General features: G+C 45.1%; 1 protein-coding gene across 1 annotated transcript in view; it reads right to left on the reverse strand.

Annotated features, from left to right (window-relative positions):
* Positions 1-2818: 2818 nt before the first annotated feature.
* Positions 2819-13300, reverse strand: part of KCNQ2 (potassium voltage-gated channel subfamily Q member 2) — a 165742-nt gene continuing 155260 nt past the window's right edge. Inside the window, exons 15-16 of the mRNA XM_075901038.2 lie at positions 11433-11556; positions 2819-9830 (exon numbers count right to left, since the gene is read on the reverse strand). Coding sequence (XP_075757153.1) covers positions 9102-9830; positions 11433-11556 — 853 coding nt within the window. The 3' untranslated portion in view covers positions 2819-9101. The remainder of the gene's footprint in view (positions 9831-11432; positions 11557-13300) is intronic.

Raw genomic sequence — 13300 nt, forward strand, 5'->3', positions numbered from 1 at the left:
TCTCTCCCTCCTCCCCCGGGATATGGGTAACATTACAAAATAAGTAGGTAACACTTTATATTTGGTGTCTATTGAATGCCTACAGGCTAATTACATGTAACAATATCAGCTATTGGCATGTAACGTGCAGTTCTTGTGCAAGGGCACCATTTCAGAAGAGTACAGGAGGTAGCAGCCATGCGCTCCAGGATGCGGCTTGCTTTTCATACCATTCCCTAGACGCTAAGGGAGTAAGGGGAAAGTACTTGCATTCTGTGCATGCCTCTCACTCCCTTAGCATCCGGGGAACAGGATGAAAAGCAAGCCACATTCCTGAGCATATGGCTGCTGCTCCCACTACCCTCCCTAAATGGTACCCTTGTTCTTGTGCGCTTCGTGGAGCTACTGTGCCGAAATAATCTCATCAATGCAATGGTGACCTATGAGTATAGTTTTAGTATATGGCCATTACTGTTAAAAGTATATGAATTACTGGTAAAAGAATGAAACTTTTATAGGACTAATTTATTTCATTTCCCAGACATGCCTCGGTAATGGCAACTTTTTGAAAGCCCACTGTCAGATCAAAACCAGGAACATAATAATCACCCTGTAATTTAACAGTGGTCAATTTTTTTTCTTGAAGATTTCAGCTTCACCATTCAGTGCACAACTTTGGAAGCTGTGTAACTGGCAATGGCGTAGCAAGGGTGTTATGCGCCCGGTACCAAAGGCAGAATTTGCGCCCCCCAATCATTTCTTACTATGTATATGTTAATTATTTCTAAGTCCTATTTACTTTTTGAAGGCTTCACTGAAACCTTTTCACAGTTGACTGTTGGAATATATACAAAATAGGAAATAATCATAAAAAAAGTTAACAGCAATATAACTTTTGGCTGCTAAATTGGCGCCCCCCTGGTGTGGCGCCTGGGGGCAACTGCCCCCCAGACCCTGTTGCTACGCCACTTGTAACTGGCAGAGAATGTTCTCCTTACAGCCTGGGGAAGATGGTAAGATAGCTGTTAGTGTAAGTGTAACGTTGACAGGCGGGACTGAATCTGGGACCTTCGGTGCTTAGTGCATGAGTGCTTTAGTGCTAAAAGCTGCCAGGTTCTCAACTCAGGCTGTAGAGCAATCTCATTCTCTCTCTCTGTAAGTGGTCTCAATGCCGCTCAATGGAACAGTGAACCACACCCAGCAAGAGGGCAGAGTACATAAGTAACACCAAATATTCTACATTCCGCAGCCTGCTCCTAGAACAGAGGACCTCAAACTCCAGAGCAGATGCTAAGCCAATGAAGAGGACAGTGCCGGGTCACTGGCTGGCACAGAAGAGGCCAAACACCAAGAAGAGTTGTAATGACCATCATCTTGGACTAGGAACATTGACAAAAGCCCCAGTGGGGACAAACAGCTACTGGATTACTAGACTCACACTAGCGAAGGAATAATGCAGCAGGGAGTGAGAACGAAGGAGCGTGGTAAAACTTTAAGCACTGTCTCAGGAAGGGGTACTGTGATGCTGTGTGGGAAATAGCGTCAAGACATTTAGTGGGTCTTAAGCACCTTTCAAGATCAGTACAGGAGAGTGGGATACAAGTCCACAGAAAGCAAATGGATAGAAGGTAAAAAAGCAATCAGATCTATGGTAGACATGGGTAACTTTTCAGCGTGGCCTTGCTTCCCTGGGCCCAATTTTAATTCCAAACACTTTTATTCTCATTTTCGTGTAAACAAGAGAGTTGGGAAAGCAGAGCGCTCTCCTGTCCTCTCGCAGTGAACTGGACAAGCACACAATATGCAGGGGCTGGTTCCGTGGTTTCAAGTTGCATCCACTAAAGTGGAGCTTCTGCCCTTTCATGTATATCCCCCTGTAGCCCTATTCCTCAATCCTTTCACCACTCCTCCAAGTGGGGTCGTCCCCAACTCCCTCTCCAGCACGCTCCTCTAATCACTGCTGCGTGAAAAGCACAAGATTTCACATACAGCCAGCCACCATTGTTTTTTCCATACACATATTTCTATGAACCTCGTCACCAGTGGTTGCACGACACATGTACGCACCCTTCCGACTCACATGGAATAGAACCAGAATTCATGGATGTTATATCAGCCATAAATAAATGATAGTATCAAAGACACTTGGTAGATTAGTGTTACCTAAAAAACCCCCCCCAAAACCCCAAAACCGACTGGGTTGTTAATGAACTTTTGACACCCTGTACAACTCACAGCATGTTTCGGTTTTTTTTAAAAAAAGGTGTTGACATTACTTTTTTAAACTCTGTAATTCAGATACAGACATAAGAGTATCGATTTCTACTCATCACAGACAGCACGTGCTAGCAGGCAAACTTGAGAGTACGGTATGTGAGAGAGTCTGGAAAACACATTCATATGTTGCAAATGAACCCTCTGTCCTTCCTTAATTGAACTTGTAGGAGAGAGGCCACACTCTGAGGCTGTGTCTACACTGGGCCACTTATTCCGGAAAAGCAGCTGCTTTTCCGGAATAACTTGAAAGCTGTCTACACTGGCCGCTTGCTTTTCCGGAAAAGCAATGACGATCTACTGTAAAATTGTCAGTGCTTTTCCGGAAAAACTATGCTGCTCCTGTTCGGGCAAAAGTCCTTTTCCATAAAAACTATTCCGGAAAAGGGCCAGTGTAGACAGCACAGTAGTCTTTTCCGCAAAAAAGCCCCGATCGCGAAAATGACAATCGGGGCTTTTTTCCAGAAAAGTGCGTCTACATTGGCCACGGACGCTTTTCCGGAAAAGCACCGGAAAAGCATCCTGCCAATGTAGACGCACTTTTTCCAGAAATACTTATAACGGAAAACTGTTCCGTTTTAAGCATTTCCGGAAAAGGGTGCCAATGTAGACACAGCCTGGCTGATTAGTTACTGTATCAAAACGTTGCATATGTCTTTTCCCTCTAAACCTAAGGCAAGCAATATAGTGCCAATGAAGAATCAAATACAAGATACACTAACAATGCTCGTGTATTTATATTAATTCTTAAAAAAAACCCACTCACTAACATCCACCCTGACATTTGAAATAATGGTCAGGTTGCAATACAAAGTGGAGAAGTGAATGAGGATGACAGTAAAGGCAAGAGTTCTTTTGTCACACCACTGAGTAATAAAATGACCCCCCACAAAAATGGGACCAAGATGTAAAGGAGCGGGCTTCCATTTGAACGTCCGCCACATTACGATGTCACTGCCTTAGTGTTACTTACACCTAAGAGGGTTTTGTATCTGATTTCCTTGTTTCGTTTTTGTTAAACACAGTTTATAAGAGAGAAGGGAAAGGAAGAGTGATATGGATCTGGCTTTAACTGGCTGCCACTAATATAACCCAATGGAAAGTCAATGTGGAGAGGATTGCAGAGGCACTGAGGCTGTGCTCAAAAGTAGGGAGTGCTGCTAGTCTTTTCCCCACCCCGCATGCTACCTCTATCAGAAAAAGGCTGCAAGGGGGTGATTCAAAGTGGCAGCGCCGCGTGGAACCTGGGGCCAGCTGGGGACTCCCCAGCTGATCTCGGGCTACATGTGGTGCTGCTGTTTTGAAACTCCGTGGGGAGCATGGGGCCAGCAGGGGGACTGCTTGAGTCCCCCGCTGGTCCCGTGTTCCCTGCAACGCTTTTGCCTTTGAAATATAGCAACAGCCCTGGGGCTGCGGCTACACTTCAAAGGCGGAGGTGCCCTTCTCGACTAATCGAATAGTCGATTAATCTAAATTTAACAACCCTACTGGTTGGAAAGTGTTGTGGCCAGAACACTTGGAGATGTGCTCACTCCATGCATTCCTGGGGCAAGTCCATGGGCAAGGCTGATGCGAACATTTATAGAATCATGGAATGCTAGAACTGGAAGGGACCTTTGTCATGGTCTTATCTGGGGCAGCAGACATTGGGTAGGATCTCTCCAGGGCAGGGCATCAACCTCTTTGTGGGGATACAGGGAACAGCTGCCATTGTTGAATAATACTTTTCTCCTTGGTTAAGAAGAGCAGTAATGGTGCTTGGACAACTGAAGACATGGGGATCATGGAATAGGGCATGTAAACGTAATTCAAAAAAATCCATTTGGGGATGGAACAAAGATGTGGAGCAACTCCCTTCTCTCTTGGGTAAACAGCATGCATTTTACATTTCATCCTCATATCTACATCAAGTATCACGACGCTTAAAATTTTTTGTTGGCCTTGTTATCATCAAATTCCTAACAAAATATAACAGCATGGCTCCAGTTAAAAACTCTGCTTAAATGACGTTAGGTTTCTGACCCCACTAAAAACCAAGTCATTCAAAATCGTAGAGCCAAATTCTGTCTTTGAAGCATGTGCTTATTTGTCAATAGTAACAGAGATGTAGCCGTGTTAGTCTGGTCTAGCTGAAACAAAAAACAGGACTAGGTAGCACTTTAAAGACTACTTTAAAGCGCTACATAGTCCTGTTTCGGATTTGTCACTGACTTTGCTTGGTACATATCTCAGGCTCACAGGTCTTGACTGCACTGGGAATTTACCCTGATCCAAGCCACTGAACTTGAAGTGTAGACATGAAGAGCCCTGATTTGCATTGGCACGGCTCACCTCTGCTTGAAGCAAGACTGAAATCAGGGCAAAATCTAAGCTGCTACCGAGTCATTATTGCAGGATGTAAAGTGGATGTTTCAGCCCCAACTTTAGATTCCCCTATTTGTTCCAAGGATGCTAGACATTTCAAAGCTATTTAAACATTTTAATGTATTTTATTTTTGTATTTCTACAGGTAAAAATCATTTTTAAATGTATAAATACACCTATTTATCATGTAAATAGAAATGACATCTCTGAAGATACCTGAATCAATGAACCTATGTTAAAAACATGTTTTTGTATACCTGATTAATTACGTGGTTTGCCTAACGACCGGCAATGGCTCTCTGGGTCAAACAATATGTTTCTCATTAATTTCCTTGACATTTTTCTGTGTAGAAATGACTGCTAAGAAGATGAGTCAGCAAGAAAATGCACATGCATTAAAGTTCTTTCCAAAACATTGGGAAATTCAGCATAGAGCTAGTACTCCCCTCTTCCATATCAAGGCTAATGTCTCCAAAGGCCTTCTCTGGATGGGGCTTGCGATGTCTACAACCTCAGTTGTCAGATGTGCATAAATTGTACAATTTGCATTCTAACTCGGACTCAGAACACCCCTAACTTCAATGTGGTTTCGTATCCAGGTTTTGGGGCTGGCCCATTACAAAGATGGGGGTCATATGCAACATTCAAATCAAGATCTGAGATCAGATATTTAAAACTTCCAAAGCTGCCTGGAGTTCAGACCCTAGGTTCTGTTTTAAGGGTATTTCTACTCCTCCTACATTCATGTGGACACAAACATGGCTTCGGTATGCCCAAAAGACACGGCTGCAAATACCACAGGTGCAGGTAAGAAAGCTTATTGGAACTTTGGCCCACAGCTTGTCCAGAACAGCCTCTTGAACTTGGAATTTCCGAGCTTGTGTCACAACTTAACATGTCTAAAACTAGCATCTGTTTCAGTGTACAGATATCAGCTAGCTAGCAACACAGAGGTAACACACACACTACACAGTGGCCAAGCAGCAGTGCAGAAGGGAGATTTACTCTGCATTTTTCATTAAACATCTTCATGGGAAGACACTATTTAGGAGCCAAAATTAAACTTTCTCTCCAAAAAAATTAATGTTTCTCACCCATCAAATTGAGAAACTAAGAAAATGCTGCATTACTGATGCTCCAGCAACTGCATATGCAACAGGAGTGGGGGAAGGACTGGAGACAGAAGGATCACATGAGGTGTTATGGGGAGGTTTGAACCACAGTGAGAAAAACTGAGTGTGAACGAGCAACAAAATCACCAATTAGGGCCAAATTCAATTCTAAATTATACCAGAGTTAGCCTGGAGGAAATCCACTGAAACCCAGCCATGAAGTTTTCTTTGCTGTGTGGATATACCCTGTTTACTTGCATGTGCAAAAAAAACCCAACACGTGTTCCTATAAACTGGGTAATTCTTTACAGCTGAATAGTCAGCTATGTATGCAAAGGTAGATTTTTGCATAATACCTGGAATCACCTGCAAATATCATGGATGCATTTTAGAGGCCCATTAGAAAATGTATCTCTGTGAGCCCCTTCGGCATTTGTTAACATTTTTGTGCCTTCCTATATGCACTTTTTTTTGCACCTGCTTGTGCAAAAGGCAGATTTAAACATTCATTTGCAGTAATATTAGCTGTAAAGAGAAACTACGAGCCACATCTTATGAAAGTCATACCAGGTGAGTTTAGAGGCAGTGTGGAAATAAGCTGCCCATCATAAATATGGATTTTAACATATGACAGATCCAAATTCAAAGCGCACACTCTTACCAAGATGAGGCGTATCGTACATTATTTGTAGTGAGATGTATCACAGAAGCGATGCAGGAATTCTGGAGCCCAACAAAGGCCTTGGTCAGGCCAAGAGGGGAAGAAAGAACTGCAGAATGCGAAGGAGGCTCTAGCTCTACAACGGTCCCTCCTCTCTATCCTTGGAGGCATGGACACATGGGAGCCCCTTAGAAGAGTAAGGGACCTCCCTCTCACTCACATAATGAGGATAACTGGATCTGATGACAATGGAGCCTCCTTTCTCCGCACCACTCCCAGCCGCACTGGTCCTGATGGGGTGCCTACAAGAATTCTTTTCCCTGCGGAAGCTGTCGAGACCCCCACCTGTTTGGGAGGGGCGTTCCTTCTCTGCTGGGTTAATCTCACAGACTCATCGATGTTCAGACCAGAAGGGGCTGGTATGAAGATCTAGTCTGGTGCACTTGGCAGACCACAGAGCCTCACCCATACACTCTTGCAGAACATCACCTCTGGATGAAGTCCCCAAATCTTGTTTTAAAGACTCCAATTTAGAGAGAACCCCATGGACTAGCACGGGGTTCCTGAACAAGAGCTGTAGGTTTCCCCCTGGGGAGGGGGAGTTGGTTTACAGCTGGCTGCTTGTGTGCACATCCACCGGCACCACTGAATTGTTCACCAATGTTGCTTAAATTGCTTGTTTCCCTCCTTAGCTTCTCCTAGTCACTAGGAGGGATGAATACATCAGGTCCCTCCTTTCACCACCAGCAGATCAACCTTGCAAAATGGAGGGCTTGTACCTGTATCAGGTGCAACAAGGCCAAAGGGAACTAGGGGCATGCTGTGTATTTGAAATCTCACCCAAACTGGCCATTGACAGTGGCGGGGAGTGGAGGGAGGTTGGAGGAGAGAGGGACACAAATAGCTTGCACAGTCCTGACTCCACTGCAGTTTACCTCCTTCAGAACACACACACGGTGGTATAGGGCTCTAGTTAAATGGCTGGATTTAGCTGTGTAGCAGCCCTAACTGTGGATCCCATTATGCACCAGCAGATGTCCTATGACCCATCCCCTTGAGCGACCCCTGCAGGTCTGGGACAGTAAAGGATCACTTTGGGACTCTTTTGCCCCTTAAAGAAACTTTCTGCATCATCAAGTGTCTCCCAGTTTCATGCGCTAGTCATGATGCCGTGATCGTTATCTGGCTTTTTCAAGAGAGAGAAAAAAAACTAGAGAGACTTCCACCGTCAGCATGTATGGATAATCCAGCTCACAGGCATATAAAAATGCCAGCAGGAAACAAGGAAGCGCATTGTCAGTCAGCGTGAAGAGTCTATACAAAACAATGAAGATGGTCTCAGGACAGCTTTGTGAGCTGGGGTGGTGTCGCGGAGGAAAGGACTTTGTTGAGAGTCTAGTGCATGCAAAAGCATCTAGGCCCAATGCGAGCAGTGTCCGAAATCGGCAATATTTTGAGTTACAGGGCCCAGCCACTGCTGGTGCTCTGGTTACCTGCCTTGCCACAGCCGAGGGACAAAGGGATCTCGAGGGACGGGCTTCTCCCTGTGTCTTGTGGCTGAAGATCCACCATAGTGCCGCTGGCAATGCCAACAATTATGAGAGTAACTTGTCACTGCAACCACCTACTTGGAGGTATGGCTTCCCATTGTGGATGGTACATTATTAAATAAAATACACAGCTTAAATGTGAAACGTCTTGTTCTCCTTTCCTGTCTCCATCTCCTAGCTTATGGTATCCCGCCTTGCCTTCAAAGGTAAAAAAACATAAGAAAGGCCATGCTGGGTCAGACCAAAGGTTCATCTAGCCCAGTATCCTGACTTCCAACAGTAACCAATTCCAGGTGTCCCAGAGGGAATGAACAGAATAGTGATCCATCCCCTGTCGCTCATTCCCAGTTTATGGTAATCAGAAACTAGGGAAACTCTCCCAGTCCATCCTGGCTAATAGCCACTGATGGACCTACCCTCCATTTTGTGTCTTTGACCTTCCTCTTCTACTTAACCCACATGACAAATTTAATGTGAAAATCATTCTGGTTCCAAACGGGTTCCTGCTAACATTCTAGCATGTCTCACCCTGACACCATACGTCTTTCTTAAGGCAGTATGGGAACGTAAATGTAACTCCAATTTGACAAGAGCCTGCCGAGGGCTTCATGTATTATATGGCAATTGTACCACATTCCCAAACGGCTAATGGCGATCACGTTCTGTAAATTCAAAAGTCGTCACTGTGTAACCTGGAATGCTTTACAAGACAGAGATAATCATGGATTCCTGTTAAAACGCCAAAGGATTTGACTGTGTAGTCACGCAGTGCTATAGCATGGTAATTATCATGTACAAGATTCATTCGGTTAACCACCCCCCCTCCAAAAAAACCCCTTGCCGGTGATATTTGTGCCCCGTATCCTAAAGGATTACCAAGAAACGTGGTTGCCTACCCTGAATTTTTATATCATTTCACCTAATTATCTTAGAAAGATAGTATGAAAGAAATTCAATGCTCCAACATATTGACCACGAGGGCCTCTTTCTACTGAATGCAGGCTCAGCATCTGTCCCCAGAATAAGACAATGTCCACAAGCTAAGTATGTTCCGGATTCACAAACCCTTAGCTGTAGCTCTCCTCCAGAAGTCCAACGTGGGGACAGCATGAGTGGGCGGCTGGCCAGACTCTGACTCAGTGCAGTCAATGGTCAGATGCTTCATTGTCTAGGGGCTGACCAGCCCATGTCACTGAAAGGTCCTTCACCCGTGGCGGACCTGGGGGGCGGGCCACAAGGTGTGCAGAGGTCAGAATCAGTGTCTGACTCTCCCTCCGCAATGTAGGGTCTGATTTTGGCACAGGGGGCCACCGCTGCATAGCAACCATTGTTCAGGACGTCCAAATTTTCTTTGGACTGGGAAATGCTAAATCCACTAAAGGAGCGCTCCAGCTCCTCGTGATCCACCGACGGGATGGAAATGGACGTGTCACTGTCTCTCAAGGCGCTGTCATGGTGTTTCGCTGTAATGTCTTCGTTCCTCATGTACTCGGCGCTGGCCCTGTTCCCGCTACTGTACGCGGACAAGGAGCGCTCGTGTGAAGGCGGGGGTGGGATTCTTACCAAAGAGCCCGGGTCTCCGACGGGGGAGGATCCATGGCTGTGCCGCTGATAAGGCTGGTGCTGCCAGGATGTGGATGGGGGACACGTGTTGGTTGGCGCGGGCGGGGCGGAGAAATTCTTTTGGCCCATCGAACTGGTGGACCTGATGATCTTGATGATGCAGCCGTTTTTGTCAATGTGCTCCCTGCTGTCTTCTGGACTGTGGTAGGGTGGCGCCGGGTCTGGCTCTTTGGACCCAAAATAGGCTTCGGTTTCCGTTGGTGGGATCCCCATCCGCTGCATGTAAATGTTCACTAGAAAGTCCAGCTTCTTCTCCATGGATAGAACCTGCAAAATGACACACAGTGCCCCGTGCTGGGTGAAGTCTGTGGAGGAATACCCTGCACACACAGAGCTCCACTCACATCCACGCTCGAACAGGGGTCTGAATTTACAGAGCTAGCCCCTTCCTCCACTGGCACAAACCTGACTTCCTTCAACTTTGAGAGAGCTGGGAGCCAGATCCAGTCTGAACTTTGGCTAGAGCCTCTCTGCTTTTAGGGAAGATGGATTTTTTTTTTAAGTTCTAGTGTCTGAAAATTGATGTTTTAACGTGTTGGTTTGCTTCTGCAGTGGCCTGTGTGTTTTCTTTCTGCACGCGTTAATGCTCGTGAAATGTGTCAGATTTCAGAGGGTCTGGAGAACCTCAGCTCTAGACCAGAGGTGCTTCGCACTTCACTGAGACAGGCCTCGCCTTAGGCTTAAAGTGCGTGTCTATGGGACTTCGGGTGAGCCTTGTGCTCAGGAGTGAAATTTACCTTGAACAAACTATGGATCCCGTGGCAATAAAAAAAAAAATCACACCTACAGCATGACTTGAAGGTTAGAAAGGGAACATTTCAAAGGCCCCTTGGGGTCACTTTGGAACTGACATAAGGGCCTTTGAGACTTAAGCACCTAATGACTCTAATTCTGAATGTGTCTTACAGCTTGTCTACACTAGACAGTGGATCGATCGACAATGCCGCGACCCATGCATTGGCGGTCAGCCGACAAGGTAAATCGACCTCCAAGCTCTCTCCTGTCCATGCTGGAACTCCATGGCTGTGTCTACACTGGGCCACTTATTCTGGAAAAGCGGCCGCTTTTCCGGAATAACTTGCCAGCTGTCTACACTGGACGCTTGCTTTTCCGGAAAAGCAATGACGATCTACTGTAAAATTGTCAGTGTTTTTCCGGAAAAACTATGCTGCTCCCGTTCGGGCAAAAGTCCTTTTCCGGAAAAACTATTCCGGAAAAGGGCCAGTGTAGACAGCACAGTAGTCTTTTTCGCAAAAAAGCCCCGATCGCGAAAATGATGATCAGGGCTTTTTTCCGGCAAAGCGCATCTACATTGGCCACGGACGCTTTTCCAGAAAAAGTGCTTTTCCGGGAAAGCATTCTGCCAATGTAGACGCGCTTTTTCCGGAAATACTTATAACGGAAAACTGTTCCATTTTAAGCATTTCCGGAAAAGGGTGCCAGTGTAGACGTAGTCCATGAGAATGAGAAGAATAGCTGGAGTTGATGGGAGAGCGGCTCCCACCAACCTTAGTCTGAGGAAGACCCCACGGTAAGTACGTTGACTTCAACTATGCTATTTGCGTAGCTGAAGTTGTGTCGGTTAAAAGGATGGCAATGAGAGGTTTATAGGGTAGAGGAGGCCTCACATAAATAAGACTCTGATCCTCAAAGGTATTTTGGTGCCATCGCCTATGAGAGTCAGGTACTGACATACCTTGGGATTTAGGTACCTAAGTCATTTTTACAAATCGTATGTAAGCTGGTAAGTTATTTAGGCACATTTGAAAATTGTTCCCAAACTTTTTATCTATTTTCTTAACTACTTTTAAAATCTGAGCATAGAACATGAGAATGTTCCTTATTAAAAAAACCAAAAACCTCCCATACCTGCTTTTCCACTTTTCCAAGCCTGCCCATCATGCTCGGGTCTTCTGGGAGCTCCCCCTCTGCTGGCCCTTTGGTTCGATCCTTGTCTGTCATTGACGTCCCTCGTCCAACAATCTGGTCAACTCTACCAGGAACAGAAACAACCCCCCCACCCAGAAAAGGCCGTTGAGTTAGTCAGATACATCAAGGAAATGGGACACTGCTCACTGCTGACTCTTGGTGAACAAAGCAACAATCTCTCTCCCAACGAACACTCAAAATACTCACACAAACAGGGAGAGGCAACTGAGTGTGACCTGCGAGGTACACAAGGAGCTATATTATTACAGTATTAGCAGAGTTTGAAATCTATCAGTTCTTGTTTCTATAGATACAATCTAGCACGCTATGCACAGAAAATTTGCCCACCAGAAAGAATTTTTTGTGGATTAAGTTGTCTGCCTACTTAATCCAGGTGAGACTCATTTTTCCACATCTTGACAGCCAAATCTTCTGCCTCTCTCCTACACACTCATATCCATTGAGATAAGCACTGGAATGGTTACATACCTTATTTGTGATGTCTTTCCCCCTAAGAATTTAAGGTTCTGCACGGAAGGCAGAGAAGTCCAAGTAGGATGTCACAAGCTAATTATATTTAATGCTTCAAATTTAAATTGGCTCTAGATAATTAAACATGGGCGTATCCTGATCTCACATAAACCAGTAAGACATCTTCAACCTGAGACATAGTCTTAATTTTAACCCTATTTATACATAGTCCCTACACATAATCCTGGCAAATTTCACTCATACATAACGTGCCAGAAGTGTAGGTGACAAAAAAACAGATTAATCTGCTTGAAATCAAGTTAGTTGTCTTGAGCAGAAATAAAAAGTGCTGCTTATGCAGTTCTGCAGTGTGGGTAATGGATCCATGCACCAGTATGAGACAAAGAATGGGCGGAACGCAGACAGACAAAGGGAAATGAACTAACTAAACACAAGGAAAGGGATTGGGCTCAACAACAACGCCATTGAGTTGGCGTTACTTTTGTGTGTGTGCAGGGTTAGTTTCTTGTACTTTTTTTTAAAAGAGAGGGTGAGATCATCAATCGATGTGCAGTAGCACAGCTCAGTGTCCCATGTTAGGCCAGGTCAACACTAAACCAGAAGGCTGGCTTAAGGTGCACAGCACCAGCTATGTAAATAACATAGCTGGAGTCAACGTACCTGAAGCCAAGTTTGGTGCCGTCTCCACAGTGAGAGGACAATGGGAGCTAACACTCTCATTAGCGTCCCTTACTCCTTACATTCAATTTAGCGGGTCATTACTAGACCTGCTAAATCGAATGCCAGAAAATCCATCTGCACCTCGTGAGTATAGACGTGGCCTTAGATAAACAGCAGTTTTCACTGGCTGAGGCTCCGGTGCAGAGAGATAGGACAGATGAGCTGATCATAGCAAATATGTAAAAAGCAAAAACTTTTGGATCCGGGAAACTGATTTATTTGGATAGAAATTTTCGGTTCTACTATTTTGCCTACAAAACAATGTCTGGCTTCTTACTTACAAGTTGAGTACCATGGATTATAATTACAAGGATAAGTAATACATGCTTAATTCTGTCTTGTATGCCAAGGGCATGTTACTTACATTCATGAAGATTACCAAGCATTCAGCAGAAGAATGTAATTATCAACAGTGCAAAATGCTATGAGTATGTTGTAACCAGTTAAGCCAAGCAACATTTAACACAGCAGTGGGCAAGAAACGGATGCGGTTTGCCAGAATTAGCCCCTGGCAGGCTGCCACCGCCTAGCAGATGCCTCTGCTTGCAGCTCCCGTTAGCTGTGGATTGCCGTTCCCAGCCAATGGGAGCTGCAGG

The sequence above is a fragment of the Pelodiscus sinensis genome, chromosome 17 (assembly GCF_052426305.1).
Source record: "Pelodiscus sinensis isolate ZL-2025 chromosome 17, ASM5242630v1, whole genome shotgun sequence".
Taxonomy (NCBI): Eukaryota; Metazoa; Chordata; order Testudines; family Trionychidae; genus Pelodiscus; species Pelodiscus sinensis.